The following is an 18,701-nucleotide window of genomic DNA, read 5'->3' on the forward strand; positions in this document are numbered from 1 at the left end:
AAGAGTAGTAGCAGATACAATGGCTCATGATAATTATGTGACTTTACATACAGTATTATTTTCATGGAGATGTTTATTGTAACATGGAACAGGTTACAATGTAGCTACTATGGTTTAAAACGGTATCATTCCAAAAGAATAAATCCAACTGAAGGTTATTAAATATAACTAAATAGAAATATTTAACAGATAATTAACAATTATTTCAAAATAAGTAATTTGATCTGCACCTAAAATGTGATTTTTTCATGCTTAAATTCAAAGTGCCAGATCCAAACCCCTTTTAAAAGGAGTTTTGTTTGCTCTGCCTTGAACAAACAGGAGTGAAACAAACTTACAGTGATTGCAAAGGACTGGAAATTGGTTAAAGTTGGCTAGAAAGAAGATGGATAGTAAACTTACCACTAAGCAACACTCAGCAATCCACAGCTCCCTGAGCAACAGGCAGTGGTTCAGGCCTGTAATGTTTTTAATGCATTGCCCAACAAGAGTGAGAGTGGTTAGATTGGGGAAGTATCTCATGCCTACAATTCTGGGGTAACCTGAGAAAAACATCTCCAGCGCTGTTGTTTGCGGTCCCTCTTCATCAATGTTCTCATAAGACAATCCATTACATATGCACTGGAAATGAAATGCAACCATTATTCTCTTTATATCCACAGAGCAAAAGATAAGTTATGAAGCACAAGGTCTTACTGATGTTACAGCACTGCTTAGCATCAGTTCTCCTAAAGCTTCCCACACATCAAAATGTGTTTGCAGGTTGGACCACATTCATTATGAAACGTTTAAATAGCTTTCTTCTGTTCACAAGTCTTCAAAGTATTTTGTGAGTTCTTCTTATCTAACCTCAATACGCACCTTCATTTTAAGACAAAGTAATTTTCAAGTGTGCTAATTTTAGTGAAGATTAAAATCCAGAAATCCATAAGATAGCATATATCCTCATACACTCACATACAGGTAAATGGGTGGTACCTTTATCAGTTTTGTAGCTTTCCACTTCTGAAGTGGTTGTAAATGTAATAACACAAGTTTTTAGCCAAAAAAGTAAGAAGTTTATATGCAATTTCATTACAGATGAGATTTGGTTTGAGGTTAAGGCGTGTGTAGATGTCTACATGTGAAAGTCTTATTCTCACGTTAGTCAGGAGACTTAATGCAGATAAAATGACACTAAATGGCTGCACCTATGCAGATGAATTCCACCCTTATTTCCACTGGCTGTGATGAGCATACGTAGACCTTTAGACACTTGAAGTGAATGTGGACTGCGACCTCATTTTAAGATTCTAACCAGCTCACGTTGGATAAAGTTCCTAATATCTTAATGTATTGGCTGACTCTGCTCATGATGATCTACAAAGATGCATAACTTAAGTCAAAACTACCAGATTTTTTGATGAGGTGTATATAACAAGATTATTTCTCTTTCTGTATAAAAATATTCCTGTATAGCATATAGCACTTCTCAAGAAGTAAGGAAATGTACCTGAAAAGTAAGTTCTTTGAAGACAGCCTTCTTAAGAGAGGAGGTTGGGCCCATCCAACCCCTACAATCCTGTGAGGTTCTTATTTTTGTGTCTTGAATATTCATGTTTTTACCACAGTTACGAAATGTTCAGATCACCACAAGCTCTTACTAGAATGTACCCCATTGGGGCATTCCGGAATGGAGGCTATGCCACAATAGCATCTCTAGAGAAGCAAAACTGTGTGTTCCAGCAAGAATACCGATCATTACAGAAGTAGAGAGGAAAATAATAATAATGAAAAAGAAATATATAATAACAAAACAACAAAAAGGAAGAAATATCTCACCAACTCTTTAATTATCCATTCAGGTTTCTGGTTTTCATTATCGCTCTGCATCATTAATTGAGTTTCCTGCAGTGATGGTGATTGCTTAAGAAAAAATAAAAAAATATAGGAATATTATTAGCTGTGTGGATACCCACGTAGTTCATAGAGGCACAGGATTTCCAAGAAGTTTATAAAATAACATTAATAATGAATTAATCTAAATTCCCAGAAGGTTACATGCCAGAATGTGTATTTCTAACGCACCCCAGATACATTAGAATTATTAGAACTCAAATTAAGCAGCAGAGGGACTCACAGCAGCCCCAGAGCAGCCTTATGAAGCGCAGTGTTTCTCCCAGCCGCCTGCTGAGGGCGCAGCGCTGCCGCCATCACTTGTGGAGCGCCGGCTCCACACACCCCACAGCGCTTCCCGCCATCACCGCGACGCCATGGAGACCGCGTTGCCCAGCAGCCATTGGGAGGCGGGGGAGCGACAGGAAGGCGGGCTCCGCTCCGCCATCTTGGTTGCCTCAGGGTGCGATGCTCAGCGCCAGTATCACCAGAGACACCGGTTGTACGGACCGGCTGGAAATGACTTGTTAAAATGGATTAGAAACGTGGGTGTGATGCAGAACGTGCCCCTCTGACTGAAAGAACTGCGCTCATTGAGCCATTCGTTCAATCAGTGTAAGAACAAAGTGTTAAAAGCACGACACGAAGCTGCCCGAGCGCTTCCCTGTGGTAGGAGTTCCCAGCAGAAAACGGGATCCGTCGTGAAACGGAGCGAAGGGGCGAGTTACTGCGGGTTGGAGGGGCTGTGGCACAGCTGAATTCGTGTTCCTCGCCTTATTTAGCAGAGGGGAAGAAAATGGCGCAATGTTTTTCCTCTCCTTGCCGGCAGGTGGCGCCCCAATGCCACGTATGGGACACTTTCCCTTTATTACTGCATTATAAAGGATGCTGCTGTAAGGTTTGGGGCTTCCCTGCCTGCAGGGGATGCAGTTCCCGTCGAGCAGAAGTCTGTAAGGAGACAAATCTGTGTCCTAAGTAAGCTCTTCAAAATGAACGTGCTGTAACAAGTGTCACGGAACAGCTTTACATGAAAAAGCGGCTGGTAACGCTGTGAAAACTACACACTTTTCTGTTCCAAAGAAACAAACAACGCTGTCATCCACTTTCTCCAGAGAAACTGCAGTGTTACTTAAGGGAGTGCGTCCTATTCCCTTCACACTGGGTCCTGCAGACAGACCCTGTGGTGCTGTTCTTCCAATGCCAACCAAATGGCTGCTGTTCTTCCCCATTGGCACAGCACCCAGAGGCAGCCATCAGTAACTGAGCTGAGGATCCAGGCCAGTTGTTACCATTTTGTGATCTCTGTAGTGTTTTTTAAATAGCGATCGAATGGTGAAGCAGCAAAACTGGGCACTGCATCCAAATCCAGGTATTCATTGCTATTATCAGTAGCAAATGGCAGCGGCTTTCATTTTGGAGAGTGTAAGTGAATGACTCATTATTGGCATTGAGGAAAGCCAAGTGATCTAATTTGGGTGCAGAGATTTCTGCTTTACTGGAAGATGCTCCTCTCTTACCAGAAGAGAATAATGACAGAGAATCAGCATTTTAGTACAGCATCTTTTGTCCTTTCTAAGTGACCGAATCACCTCAGGGTGACCTGCTGGAGCTGGAGGTGTGTAAGTGATATCCCTAATCTCTTCAACTGCAGCAGACATGCAGGGCAGTGTTCCATTATTAATCATGAACTCAGCTCATTAAGAACTAGATAACGCTGCATTCATTGCATAAAGATATTAAAACACATATTTGCATATAGAGTCCTTTAGATGGTCTGGCAGCAGTTGTTAGATTCCTCTTCCAATCTGAAGGGTCTGAATTAATCATTTCAAGTGTGTTAGCCTTCACCTTCCACCGTGGCACATTCTGCTCCAATTCTGCTAAAGCCCTTCAATATCATTTCACAGCATAATCAAAGCAAGTGTTTAATGGCTGATTGGGCCTTGCTGCTGTAAATTTACTTTGGGAATTATCCTTGTAGTTTTGCTGACCGCCACAGGAACTTTTGGAGCTGATATTCATCGTGTTCTTATGGATCAGTGTATATTATGGATATACACTGGATATATGGATATAGGTTTCTGCCCGTGCCTTCATCTGGTGTTCTTGTAGGGTGGTGGTGACTTGAATTCACTGGAGCTGCTGAAAGTGATTTTTACATTTGTTTGTGGAAAGGTCTCTGTCCTTACAAAATACTGTTTGCAATCTACGTGCAGCTTTTTGGTTGCTTCTGCTTTGTATTAATGGTGTATTTCTGACTTCCGTCTGTCATTTATTAATCAAAGTGCTTCCAGTACCCTGCAAACATATTTAGATCAAATATTAAGTGCCAAGAGGCAGTGATGATAAACTACATATAGGCATTTAAAATAGAGAGCCTATTTCTAAAATATAAGCTGTACCTTATCTCTGAGGACTTGTACACACTCTAATTAGCTGTGAGTATCAGCTCAGATAAATGAGACAGTTTGGTGTTGGTTTTTTGTATATGATCCATTATTTTAGCAATCTAAATATCCTGGTATAAGACTTGGCTTTGTGCTTTAAAGTGTTAAAAATGATGGAATCCTAGTTAAGCCATTGGGATATACAGTGTCACCCTTCCAGCTGTAATGGGAGGCAGGTAGGTTAGTAGGATATGCACTGACATTACTTTGAAACATGAAGCTAGTGACATTGATGTCTCCACCTCGCAGTGCAGAGCTGTGATTGCTGCTGGGGCCAGAAAAATGTTGTTGTAACAAGCCTGAAAAAGGCATTGAGGCTCTGACACGACACTTGTGATGCAGTCACTGTGTTTGCATCAGTGCTGTGAACCATGAGCACGAATGTGACAAGGAGGGAAGTGCAATTGCTTTTGGCACTGTCAGAAATAGGCGTTACCTGGGGAGTGTGCGTCCCGGGCTAGTCACAGTCTGACCTGCAGGAGCAAATGGGATAAAAGCACGTTGTCTCAAGTATGACCATGTTTTTGCACCACCACATTTTCTCAGTGCTTTTTAAGGTAGGTCATGAAAACTGAGGAGCGGGCTCTGATGGGTGCTGTGCATTTGTATGAAGTTTCCCTGTCATACAAGGCAAGCTTATTTCTTAGGTCAGTAAAGGACAGGAAAGAAAGCAGTTATTTTGATGTCTTAGAGTCGGGGATAGCTGTTGAAAGTCTCCTGCAGGGAAGTGAAAAAATAAAAGCTCGGTAAAACTTCATCAGGAGCAAACAGGAGGTAAGACATTGTTTACAGAATGTTTTATTATTGCAGTGACTTCTGCAGCCAGCTCTGGATAGGATGTTATGCTAACCGAAGAAGTGAGCTCAGGGTTGATCTACAAAATAGCTGCTGCCTGGTGAGTCATGGTCCTGGCACACTTGCTTTATCCAAACAAAAATAGCACTGTGCAGTAGTGGATACATGCTGACTTTTTGTTGGGGTCACTGCCCCAGCATTGATCCCAGTGCAGACCCCTGAGGGGCACTGCTTGTCACTGAGCTCCACCTGGACCTTAAGACATTGGGTATGATTTTGCAACCAGTTCTGCATCCATTGGATGTTTCACCCATCAAACCCATACATTTATGATTTAGAGAGAAGAGTGTTACGTGGGACCCTGCCAATGGCCTTACTGAAGTTCAGATGCATTATATTGGTGGCTCTTTGTCCACTGCTGCAGTTACAGCATCACAGGAGGCCACGAGGTTGCTCAGGCAGGACTTGCCCTTGGTGAAGCCGTGCTGGCTCTGTCAGTATGAACAATCAAACTGGGGCAGTTAGCTGGGTGGGCGCTCTCTGCCTGGGGACGGGCTGGGCATTGGTTGGCTGGTGATGACCAGCTCTGTTTTGAATTGCTTACCCCTCTTTCTTATTAAACAACCTTCATTTCAAACCATAAATTTTCTAAGCTTTCCCCTTCTGATTCTCTTCACCCCATCCTGCTGTAGAGGAAACTGAGTGAGCAGCTTTGTGGTGCTTAGCTGTGTACTGGGGTTAAACAGACATGCTGGGTTCTCACTGTGGAATGTCACTGTATAGGCATGGCAAGAAAGAATTAAAGAAGGGTAAAAAAAATCTAGTTCATAATACATAAATACAAGCAACATGTAACATTTGCACAGAACTTATTAAATGGATCGATAATTGGCTTAAACACAAACTTCAGTATGGGACTGAGAGGATAACAGAGCATGTTTAGTGAGAGTCCTGGACAAGAACGTTGTACCAGAGTGGTGGAGAACAGCAGTGGTTGTATGGTATGGTTAATGGAGGGAGAACAGAATAGTAGGAATCTGGGAAGGTCTGCAGCAACAGGAGAAAAGCATGAGAAAAAGCAAGGATTTAATTACTTCTTGTCCAGTTCATACTTCAAAGGAAGAAAACAAAATGTTTTTTGGGAAACAAATAAAAAGTCTTATGTTTAAAAGAAAACAAAGCAACAGCTTCTTCTTGTGTTTGGGTTTATACAGCATAGTTCTTAGTCTGGGGTTGCAGTTGGATTCCAAGGATGATTGTGTACTTTTAGAGCCTGTTGCCTTTACTTCCTGCTCAGGTTCCACCACAAAAGGAGGAGGAATGTTCCAGTATTCCCCTTCCATCTATGCTGGATATGTGCTACTTGACATACTAAAAACATAGATAAATAAAAAAGAGGGTGAAGAATGGCATTAATGAGTTTGCAAATGGTGCAGGATTAGGTTAGTAAAAATAAAAGCTGACTGCAGTAAATTGCACAGGAGATCTGACAGTGTTTGGGGAACTGATCTCTAAAGATAACTGCATCCTGTTGAGGAGAAATAGCCGTGACTATTGCAGTGAATTAGTTATCGCATCTCAGGGAAAATACCTTGGAGTCATTGTGGATAATTCAATGAAAAGATCAGTTTCATGTTTGGGAACAATAAAAGACAAACCACCTTGTGGTTTCTAATGTTTCTAGACAGGATATTGTACTGCAACAGCAGATTGTGTTCCTACATCGTACAAGCAGTTTGGTCTTTTCCTAGAAGTAGAGAATAAAGAGCTCACCTTGGGAAACAGATGACTAAATTGCAGAGGTGTGGAACATCACAAGTGGCATTAAGTTGTAAATGGGATCATAGAATGGCCTGGGTTGAAAAGGAACCATCCAGTTCCAACCCCCTGCTAATGTGCAAGGCTGCCAACCAGCAGACCAGGCTGCCCAGAGCCGCATCCAGCCTGGCCTTGAATGCCTGCAGGGATGGAGCATCCTCAGCCTCTCTGGACAACTAGTAATAGGGAGCAATAGCCATTATTCCTTGCTATACAGGCTCTAAAGTGTATCATGAAATCATCAGGCAGGTACAGAACAAACAAAAGGAAGAATTTCTTCAAGCAGCCTATAATTAAATTGTGGATCTTGTTGCCACAGAATGTCTTGAATGCTGGAAACATAAATGGATTAAAAATGTGATTAGACAAATTTATGGATATACCTCCAGGAAAGGCTGTTAGAAAGATGCAGTTTCAATATCAGACCAGGGAGGTCTTTCAGAACAGATTACAGGCAGTTTGCAGGGATATACTGTGGAAGGAAGGCAGGGCATTTCCAATCCCTATGGAAGGAGGTGATTTTTGCTCCTGGTTTCTCTGTGTGTACCTTCATACTCTGCAGCTAGATGCGCTCAGGCAGGATCCTGAACAATCCTGTGACTTTACTCTGGCTTTTTATTATTGTTACTTTATTTTTCCTTTCCCTTCGCTTTCGCTTTATCTGTCTTTGTTTTGATAACAGAACAGTCATATTAGGTAAGACACGTGACTTGGCTCCAGGCTGATCAGAGCCTTCACAATCCCTTCTGCATCTTGGGAGTGTTGGACAGTTCACACACCTCTTGTGTCTCCATGCTGGTGAAATGGGGAGACCTTTATTATCTCCTGGGGGTACCTGAGATGTAGAGTTTGTTTTCCCTGACACTGTTTTGAAAATATTTTGCATGCAGTGCTGGGCAAACGTGGGCAGTGATCTGGGACATAATAAACCAGACTTACAGTCCTGCTTAGTGGTGATGTGCTCTTGGAAAGGCAGTGGTAGGACGCAGTGGCAATAATCAGTGAGTTGAGGAAATTTGAAAAATAAACCCTGCTGGAGCTGTTCTTCATGAATGAATTTCTATTATCCAAAAGGACACTTCAAGGCGTCTCTATAAAGTGTAAATGATGCAGCTCTGGGACAGGATTCAAACACCAACTGGGGACAAAATGAGCAACTGGGGAATGAAATCTGGAAATTAGTGTAAAAAATGAGCTCCTCTTTTGTAAGCTGATACAGCTGGGACCTCCCTCCTCCTCCCCACATTCGTGTTCCGTGGGAGCTAAAATGTTATTGGGTATATTGAAAACAAGAGGATAAAGTGAAGTACAACACGAAAATGAAATAGCATTGAAATGGAACCCAGGATGGTTGATTTGATCTGTGTATGCGGAGGCATTAATTCATGAAACATAGTAAAAGCTTGTCTAGAATATGGCAGCTGGTTTCAGGAAACTGTAAATAAGAGCAAAACAAACTGGATGATCTTCAGAGCTGCATCTAGATGAAAACAGGGAGCGACTTATGGGCAGCTATGAATATCTCAGCAAAGAAAACACCAGGGAGGGAGAGAAGTTGTTTAAGCTGAAGTACACTGTTGGCACAAGAGCAAATGGATGTAAACTGTCCATGAATAAATGTAGGTTTGAAGTTAGAATAATTTGTTTAGCCCTAAAAGGAGTGAAGTTTTGGAACAGTTTTCCAGTAGAAGTGAGAGGAACAGAGCACTGTGTTTTAAAGTGACATTGTGTAGTTTATGTGATATTGTTGCCTGAAGCAGAAAAGAACCGTGCCTGGAAAGCCAAGGAGTTAGTTGTATCTTTGTATTTCAAGCAATTTTATAATATAAGATGAAAATTAGTTTGAGAACATAAACATTTGAAGGGCAAAAGGAGAAAAAGTGCTTCCTTGAGAAACATCCAGAAATGGTTATGTGATATTTACTCAAAAGTACTAATGGATGATTAATTATTTGGGTTGTCCAGGTTAAAGCTGAATCAGTAACCTGGGTACTTTCATGCTGTGCCTTATGGTGACAAGTGTCGGGAGCAGATCTGTCTTCATCAGAAGTGGTGTGACAAGACTCTGAATGTTCAAACCCTGGAGTCCAGTGAGGAAGAAATGAAGCCCAGGAAGATGAATTCTCTTCATCAGGTGCTGAAAAGGGAGAAACAAGTGACTGCAAGTGGTGGCAGCTCCTGCCTCCTCACCTTGAAGGCAAGTCATGTCAGGTTTCCACATTGCAGGTATGAGTAAGATCTGCATTCTTGACAAAATACTGCAAAGTTTCAGGAGGAGCTTCAGGGTGGATGTTTCCAGTCAGATGGTTCAAAATGTCTCGAAAACCTCAGATTACAAAACCAGTTGGCTTCAACAGAATTCATATAATTAAGGCGCAAATCATGCCAGTCAGTATTGAAAAGCTCAGACTTTAGGTAAAAGCATTGTTCAGTGTAAACTATAACATTTTCTTCTAATTTTACTATTGTCTTTAATCACCTTACTTCTTTTTCTCTGAAGATGACTATTAGATATTAAGCTGTTATCTAAGCTTGTGTTTCACTTTGGGTGTTAGAAATGCTCCATGATCCTTTCCTCTTTCTCAGGGACATGGAGAAACCTATTGTGCAAATGGCAAGAATAGTGGGGGTTTTTTGTTAAGTGCTGCTGGAACACTGTTCCATCCTCCACTTTCACCACTGAAAACATGGAAGATACACTATGATAGAAGAGTGGGTCAAAGTATTTTCCTCTTACAAAACAACCACTGGTGCTGAACTTCAGTGTGTCTTTGAAATAGCAGACTGCATCCTTTGCAGTGTATCGTGCACCAGGCTACATCCATGTTTTAGTGTCATTAATATACCAATAGGTTATGGGATAGGTCTTTACTGTAAGATGATGATGTGAATTCTAACTTAATTTATTTTCTAGTGGAAAATAACTGTAGTAAAGGCACATATGTTTGGGAATATAAGCCCTCTGAATGAGTTTTCTGGTTTCAAGTCATAGTTGTGAATCCTTACATTTTTAAGAATTATTCCTGTGTGTGTCACTGTCGTTTCATTGCTGATCTTCTTATCTACACATTTGATATTGACATTTCTTTTTACAACAAACAGGCGGTGGGGGATGTTTAGGATCTTGCTGTGTGCACTTAGAAAACAGATTTCAAGCTGTTATTCTCCAGTACCAAATTGCTAAAACTATTGATATTCTGGGCTCTGTTCAGGACTGATGTTTGAATAATGAAGGTTAAAAATGAGTTCTCACATTCCCTTTTTGTGAACTGACTTGATATTGTTTTCAGTACTGAGAATACCAGAGCTGGATGAAGCTCTGCCAGCAATATGTTCCACCTGAAAGCAGAGTTTCAGGATGATGAAAAATCTTGTATTGATTCTTCTGAAGTGTTTTGTAAGTGAGCACAAAGGCAATTAAGGTAGGGAATAGCTGCAGGTACAGGGTGCTTAGAAAGTTCTGAGAAGCTGGAGAAAAAGAAATCACAAATGAGTCCTCCCTGCTTCCACAGGGCAAACCTCAAGAGATCTCTTCACCTTTTAAATTGTGAGGTCTGTATTGAAGCGAATGGTCATCTATTATGTGTTCATGTCATTTTACATTCCTGCCTGGAGGGCCCCAAAGTCGTCCCTCAACTTCCCCCACCCCTCAGTCCCTGACATTTTTCAGAAGACTCTTTAGAAATTTCACAAGAACTGTGTATTTTAAAGAGAAGAATCAATTGTGCCTTTCAGGTTAATTTAGTTGGGAGTGGTGCTGTGGAGCAATTTATTTCCTATTTGCTGTATTGATTGAGATCCCAGAACTCAGAAAGCACCTGCTGCTGGTGATAGATGATAGGGTGAGGGGAACATGCAGTCCTTCCACCACTAGAAGGGCTGGTGATCCTTAGGAAGGGTTGGTAACACTTCCAAATCTAAAGCATAGAAAGTATTCAGCTAGTTTTACTTGGCTGAATTTTTCTTCCTTACTCCCTGAACTGTGCAAAGGGCAAAAGCTCTTTTCCTCTTCCAACATCCTTCACTGGCTCATACACAGGTTTTTGTTTTCTTATCTATTTCTTTACTGTGTTTGTCTGTAAAGAGCTGATTAGAATTCAGATAAGGAAATTACAATGAATGGGACATGGTTTTTTTTCTGTTTGAGCACAATGAGGGCAGATCCTTTATGAGCTATTCTGGGAAACTCCTTGTAATGTTGCTTGTGAGTGGCGAAATGCACTTTGTAATCACAGAGGTGAGTGGGAACCTGTAGTTCTCTTTACAGCTTTGGCCACCGTTGTGTTTTTGTATGCTGATGTGTGTTACTGACTCTTCCGTGATTCATCTCAGCATTTTGGGGAAGGATGCGTTTTTGCCTAATCCAGCAGAGGGCCCTGGTCATGATTTCAGGGTTTTGGCAGAACATTGGTGTTATTCAGTGGGACTGGATTGTTCATGGGAAGCCATTGGAGCCCCTCTTCCAGTCTGGGTCTTGATTTTTGCATGCTACGAGTTCGTAAAAACACATAAGACTTCTCTACCCACTCCATTGCAGAATGCTGAGAATAAAATTAAAGGTTTAAGGGGTCGCTTATATTGGGGATTAATCCTGCCTGGGATTACATGGGAATGTAGGTTTGTGTTGACTACAAACATTTCATTCTCAAAACAAAGCCACAAATGAGAAGGATTGGTAAGAATTTGCAGGTCGTTGTGTCCAATTTCAGTGCTGAGGTATCCAGAATGTAGAATGAACTACAAAGTGATTTTGAAATGTAAAGCAATAATGTTCCCTTTGAAGTACTGATATCAAGTGCTAAATGATATATCAATTAGATGCAAAAACAAATCCCAGCCCTGCAAATATCATAGGAAAACAGCTTATTTGAAGTTGATGGGATTAATTACAAATGTAAAATAGAATCAGGCTCTACAACACTTTTCCTAACAGGAGTTTAATTTCATATGCTTAAATAAAAATTACATTAAAGGCCTCAGAATAGCTGTCTATTGGCTTCATACAGAGAATACAGTCTCTGCCTGACTCAGCCGTCTGGATCTCTAGTGCCCAAACACCTCAACACTGTATTTATCCCTGAGCCACAGGGTGCTGCAGCTCTCATATCAGCAGTGAGGTGTGTGGGCAGCAGCCAGCAGAGGGCTAAATTCAGGATTAAGGCCTAATTGCAGTAATGTAATACCTAACGTTTAGGCAGGTGGAACCAGCTCAAAGGAGCAGATAAACATGTTCATCATTTGCTGTCTGTTTTCAGTCAGGGCAGCCATGCTCAGGGAATGAGCCCACGGGTGAACAGGGTAACAACATTTGGCTCAGATAACTCCTCATAAGAAATGTTTAAAAGAGTAATGAGGAGTTCTGGGCATGATTCTGATTTATGCATTGGCCCCAGTGGCTGCTGTGAATATGTTCATGGTTCTCATTTGTATACAAAGCAAGAAAATTAGGTCTGTGCTATAAAAAAGTGGAAGCCCAGACAATGATGCTCTTGAATGTAAGACCCAGCCATCAGTGTTTCACTGAGGCAGTTACTTCAGTGTTCTGTTTGATCATAGCTGTCCTCAGACTTCTTACATTAGCCTTGGTCTATCTATTAGCATCTTACTTCTCTGTGAACTGGTGGCTTAGATATTGACATTGCAAATATTATAAAGTTTTACTGTTGACTAACTGATGACAATTGTTTGGAGGTTATCTCTGGGCACAAATCATTCTGTCTATTAAGAATGTGTTCCCTTTCACTGCAGTTACATCAATATCTGCATATTGCAGTAGTTCTGGGTTTTAGGGATGATGGATGCGCCTGTCAGATACACTTGAACGTGAAATCTCTGGTGTTTTAAAAGTGGTTTCAGGTTTTTTTTTTATCCTTTCAGTTGACTCTGTGATACCCTCCATGCTGTTCTAAATCCTAAGTGAAAGCATATCTGGCCATTTCTGTATCCTCCAGCATGCAAAGTGTTATCTTTAGCCCCTGTGAGTTTCCGGAGACTTTCAGACAGTACATTATCAACATGCAGTCAGATAAATGCATGCGCTGCATCAGCATAAATCAGGACTCAAACGCTAACCTCTAATGGACCTGCTGCAGAGCTGTGTAAATGCACAGAGCACTCTGCACAAATAGCTTCTGATGTAATGCAAGGGAACGAGAATTCATGAAAAAAACTGTTCCTGCTTCCCCGATCACTGGCTGAACCTTTTTGGTGCAAATCTAAATGTTCTGTGATGGGTGCAGTTCCTGGATAGACCTAATGGTCTAAAGACCTTCGCTTCACTTTCTTTAGCTTCTCCTAAAAGCAAATACACGGGTGTTTTTATTTTTGCTTTACTTTTGCTGTCTCATACCAAAATCGTTGTGCACATGAAGTTTGGGCCACCATACAATCTGTTCAGAACTCGCAAGTTATCTTGTCTGTCACTCCCCTTTCAGCTGGGCCATTAACAGTGACATGAAATAGCATCAGACCCATCAGTGTTATCCTGGGCAGTTTTTTCTGCAATAAGTGCTCTGCTAAGGCAGCCCTGCTCCGTGCAGCTGGAAATCTACAGGACAAATTCTAGTGCTACTTCTTTTAAGAACACTGGCCTGGGATCCCATGATGTGGGATGAGCGCTGCAGAAAGAGACATGCTGTGAAGATGCTTGGGAACAAAACTTGCGAGAGCATGCAAAGATCCTGATGCTGCATTGGGATGTACTTCCAAAAAATCTCACTACTGAAGTTCACAGATTCCAAATCAGACTCTTTGTCCAGTGTCCTCCAGGACAGGGAATCATTTCATTACGTGTGTGTTCTAGAGGTGAGAGCAGAGCCTTTCAGACAGCCCTTGGATGGCAACTCATCTACCAAGCCATGCTGAAACTAGGGCACTACTGAATGTATCTTGCATATGCAGAGCTCCCCCTCCCACTCACCCGTCTACTCTGCTCAGCTCTCCTTCCCTGCAAAGAGGTTGGAGGTGGGAAGAAAGGGGAGATGGGCTTTGTTAGTCCTCTGCTGGGTTTTCTCCTCTCTGTTATGCGCACATGACTTGTGCCTGCTTATATGGCCAGCAGCATTGCTGTTTAAACTCATGCCAATGGATTTCTCTGTACAATTCTCTTTTTGGTGAAACAGAGGTAATTCTTACTGCTCCCAGTGGCTCTTGATGTGGAGATGAAGGACAGAGCAGTCAGTCAGGCTTACCAGGGGAAGGCACCACCTTTAATCACATTTCATTACAGCCAGAGGGCTAGAAATGCTGAAAGCTCTTGCATGGTGTGGGAATTAAAGGGCCAGGCAGGCGTTTACATACTGCTGTGTACAGCTATAGCCAGGCAGACATCAGAGGAATGAACTGTCTGCTGAAAACCAAGAGCTTTGAACAATGTGCACTAAAAATGCTGCTGTTCAGTCTGGTATTTTTGACAGTGCACTCACTAGAAGTCCAGCTGAAGCCATCTCCTCATTTCACAGCATGTGGTAATAAATGGCTCTGTCCAGCTGCAGATTTGGGCTACGTACCTGTCTCATCTCTGCAGTTGTCCATTACAGGTGGGAGCATACTGTGTGCAGCACTTTGTTCAGAAAGGATGATAGTGTTATATCAGTATGCGCATTTGTCTTTCCTGGGCTTAACCAGATTTGCTGCTGCCTTGCTGGCACTGGGATGTTTGTGCTTTCAAGAGCCAAACTGCATCTAACATCTAACATCTAACACCCACTGGCTGAAGCAGGAGCTTAATCCAGGTTACAAAGCAAAGCAGAGATATGAGCCTGTGTGGTTGGTCTCAGGAGTGCTGTGGTGATGTGGGTGATAATTTGAAGATCTTAGGAGGCTGCTGTTTCCAAATGAGCCTGAATCACTGGCCTTTGTAGCAATGGTAGGAGCATGTGAAAAGATCCCTGAAGATGCTGCCTGGTCCTGCCTTGTTTCCAGAGCTTGCAGAGATGGAGAAGGTGTGAAGACAAAAGATCCACGGGGCACTGTGCAAGGGCTGCTTGGTGCACTGAAGCCTGACAGGTGACCTTTGTGATGGAGAATGCTATTGCTGCAGCTCAGCTTTTTCTTTCAGGACATTTCCCTCTTTGTAATGGCAGTCTTCAGTAGGTTGGCTTGCCCAGCAGAAGTCTGTCCTCATCCTGAAAGCATCATCTTGTGATTTCCAGCCTTATGTTGGTAGTCCCAATAGCTCTCTGTCTCTTGTAGGACAGGACTGTATGCTGGGGAGGGCAATCCATGCATGCTGGCCAGGACAGCGTTGTTGTATATTCCTAGTGCTGTGTCTGTTTGGAGGACAGGGTGTAGAACATGCCTGAAATCTGGGCAGTCTGCAGTGCAGATGTGTTGAATTTAAAACCATACGTCAGGTGCTGCAGTGCCAGAATCTTTTATATGGAGTAGAAGGAAATTGTCTTATTTATCTTTTTTCCCCCTCTTATTCATTTCAGAAACTTCTTTTGTTTCATTTATTCTAAATCCTCAAGAAGAATCCTCAAGGAAGGGGAGATGATATTTCCTGTTACTGCATCAGTTGATATACCCTGCCAGGTCCTATACTCTATCGTGGTAATGTTACATCTGAGACCGAAAATCCCCTCAAGGTTTAAAGTCACTTTGGCCAAGCAACATACATTGGTCCCATAACACAAAGGGCTGTAATGGAAAGAAAAGCAATTTGTGTGTATGTGTTTGCAGACTTCATATATTCAAAGAGAGATATAATGTTGAAAGGGAAGAGCAAGAGAATTCAGTATCAGTGAGCAGACATAGATGAGCCCCGTGCATGTCATTTTTCAACACAGTACAAAACAAACGACCAGGAGCTTTTGTAAATTCATTGGAAACAGAAAGGAATCGGCTTTGTTCATTTGTGCTGAGTGTTACTTAACTCACACTTGTGTTAAGCACGCAATCGATCTTCCTGGGAGATCTTAAAAAACACAGCTCTTTGAAATCTGCAGTGACTTAACCTTACACAAGGCATCCTGAGCTGGGCTGAGTTCAGGCATGCAGAATGGATCAATCAAGCTTGCAGAATGTCTGTTCAGTTGTTCCTGTTCGTTTCTTTTTCATTTATCCTGGCAAAGCAGAACTTTGTCATTGGAAATTTATGTACCACATGTGGAACAGTCAGTGGGAGCCCAGAGTTTTTTAAATCCAGGATCTAAAATTGGACTTGTAGGTTCCCACCCAGTGTTATGTGGTGTTGAGCAGAGCTGATCATATTGCTTAGGACTGTTGCAAGTCACCTGTGGGGCTGTACGTGAATTGGTGAAATGAAGTCCTGGGTTGCACTACAGTTGGGATCCCTGAAGCAGGAGCCACTTTCTGATTTATTCATGTGCTTTTTCCTACTTGTCCCCACCTCTCTTCAATAAGCAGAGCATGGTGTCCACACTCTTCCCTCCGTATCTCCTCCTATAGCAATACTGTGTTCATGGTGGCAGCCTGCACACCATGATAACCTTTTTGGTCCATAGCAATGAATCATTCTGAGTGTGTGTGCACAGCTCTAGTGATGCTGGCTTATCAGGAGACCTTTATGGCCACAGATCACTCACACAGCAACACAGTCAGGGCTCAGTGCTTCTCCTGAGCTCTCCAGTCCACTGCCAACTCCCACAGAAAGCATCAAAGCACCCCAGGAAGGGATGAACACAAAGGAAAACCAGAGAGTCTGAACAAGAACATACATTAAGCTTCACAACAAGAAATTTTGTATACGTGCTGCATATCATTAATATTATTAATAATATCACCAGAATCTTGGCAGAATCATAACCAGACAATATAACAGGCACGATAGGGTGTATGTCAAAGGAGAACCAATGAATTAGTTAAATGTATCCCTGTTGCTCAAGTGGTGAGCTTTAGTTGTGGAATTTGGCAGTAAGAACGTGATGACTAAAATCATGCTACTAAAGAGCAGCAAACACAGTCTTATCTTAATGCAAACAAATAGAGAAACTCCAATAAGCCTGTGCATGTGAGGTAGCTTGAGCACGGTGGTGGGGCATGTTTTTCATTGCTGTTCCATGAAGGTGTTGGTAATGATAAATGCTGTGCATGGGGGTTCCAGGTGAATCAGTGCTCCTAATGAGGGGTTTGGGAAGCTGCATGGAAATCAGTCTGGTGAAGTCACTAAAGGTATTGCTGAGTACTGCAGGAACACAGGCAACAGTGAATCTTTGTCTATCTTGTCATCTGTTGCATTAAAAAATTGAAACTGTCATCAAAGGTGCATTTTCTAGCTCAGGTGATTTTAGAGGATGGGTTTTGTGGTGGGCAACCCTGCCCATAGCGGGGGAATTGGATCTTTGAGGCCCTTTCCAACCCATGGCATTCTGTGATTACCAGGAACTAACTCAAAGTAAAACTGAATTTGGCAGACTATGCTATGTTGCATCCTTCTGTAAGTGCTTTAATGAGGCAGTGGCTCAGGAGGAAATTTGCTGATTGCCTTTACCCTCTGGATAGCCATATTTCAGCCAAGGGGTTTGGAGCAGTTTTCTTCTTGTAGCCCAGATGGTGCTGCATGTAGTGGTAAGACATATGCTGCCCTGAAAAGTAAAGTGACCTATATAATAATCGCTGATCTAGAAATAGCACATAAAGCAGACCAAGACAAGTAGGTTTGAAGTTGTCACTTTTCAGTAACTCATTGGACTAGGGAGCTCAAAATGAGAGAGAAATACCCATTCCATAAGTTTCCAGGGCAGGCAGAGCCTGGAGAGACCTTGTGTGAACAGGTGCAATTGGCAATGGTGTGCTGGGACAAGCTGTCCCACCAGTGCTATCAGGGCAGCTCAGAGACAATAAACTCAGTTTACGGCTGCTTCAGAGGTGGGGTTGGTTGGTTGTGTTGTGTTTTGTTTTAAGGGCAATATCACAGTAACATTGTGATTTCCCTTTCTGAAGCCAAATTGAACTGATCTTAGTCTTCAGTAGCTCCACACTAGAACTATACCACGCAGCCCTACCTACAGTAGCACCTTATTACTTACAACTATGCTTGCTACTTAGAGCTTGAGACCACAGAGTTTGTCTGAAGTCACAGCAGTCACCTGGCTTGTGTGGTTTGGCTGATGCTCAGCACGTTGCTCACGCTGGAACCTCAGTGCTTTGGTTCCCAGCCTCCCCAAAGGCTGAGGAGCCCATCTGTGGAGGGCACAGGGGAGCTGGCACCGAATAGCACTGATTCAAGCAGCAGCAGGACGGCTCCCAGAAACAGATCCTGGACCGGAGTCAGGAGGTTTAGTTTGGATACAAGGAGAAAGTTGTTTACAATAAGGGTTGGCGAAACACCAGCACAGGTTGCCCAGAGAGGTGGTGGATGCCCCATTCCTGGGGACATCCAAGGTCAAGCTGGACAGGGCTCTCAGTGCCTGAGGAAGCTGTAGGTGTCCTTGTTCATTGCAGGGGGGTTGGACCAGATTTCTTCTAACACAATTCTGATTCCTTGAGATTGTTTGAGAAGGTAATAAAGAAGATGGAGGCTGCTTCTAAGGCTCTTCATCTGGCAGTATGAGCTTACCCTAAATTTCCTCCCCTTTCACACGGATAGAGTAAAAGTGACTTAAGTTTCCAAATCCAGGTGCAAGCGTGGCTTCCTGAAGCTGGAGAGGATCTGAAGCATGGCTGGGGATGCTGGGACATGAACACAGCAGGTCTGTTGCTGCAAGAGCTGGTCTAATTGAAGTTGTATGGCTGGAGCAACAGCTCCCCACCTCACAGCTTGACTCTTCACATTGTAAGAGTCAGATCCTGAAATCCCATTTA

The 18,701-nt window shown here is 42.5% G+C and overlaps 1 protein-coding gene across 9 annotated transcripts in view; it reads right to left on the reverse strand.

Moving 5' to 3' along the window:
* The window catches only part of LRRC9 (leucine rich repeat containing 9), a 31,084-nt gene extending 28,361 nt beyond the window's left edge, over positions 1–2,723 (reverse strand). For 6 of the 9 annotated variants that reach the window (XM_015865757.2, XM_015865763.2, XM_015865760.2 and 3 more), the window contains exons 1-2: positions 1,493–1,694; positions 403–621 (exon numbers count right to left, since the gene is read on the reverse strand). In XM_015865757.2, the coding sequence (XP_015721243.1) occupies positions 403–621; positions 1,493–1,597 (324 nt within the window). In that variant the 5' untranslated portion in view covers positions 1,598–1,694. Of the gene's footprint in view, positions 1–402; positions 622–1,492; positions 1,695–1,821; positions 1,906–2,119 lie in introns of those variants that run through there. The other 3 variants (XM_032444737.1, XM_015865761.2, XM_015865759.2) reach the window with 2 other exon arrangements.
* Between the last annotated feature and the right edge of the window lie 15,978 nt (positions 2,724–18,701).

The sequence above is a fragment of the Coturnix japonica genome, chromosome 5, assembly GCF_001577835.2.
Source record: "Coturnix japonica isolate 7356 chromosome 5, Coturnix japonica 2.1, whole genome shotgun sequence".
Taxonomy (NCBI): Eukaryota; Metazoa; Chordata; class Aves; order Galliformes; family Phasianidae; genus Coturnix; species Coturnix japonica.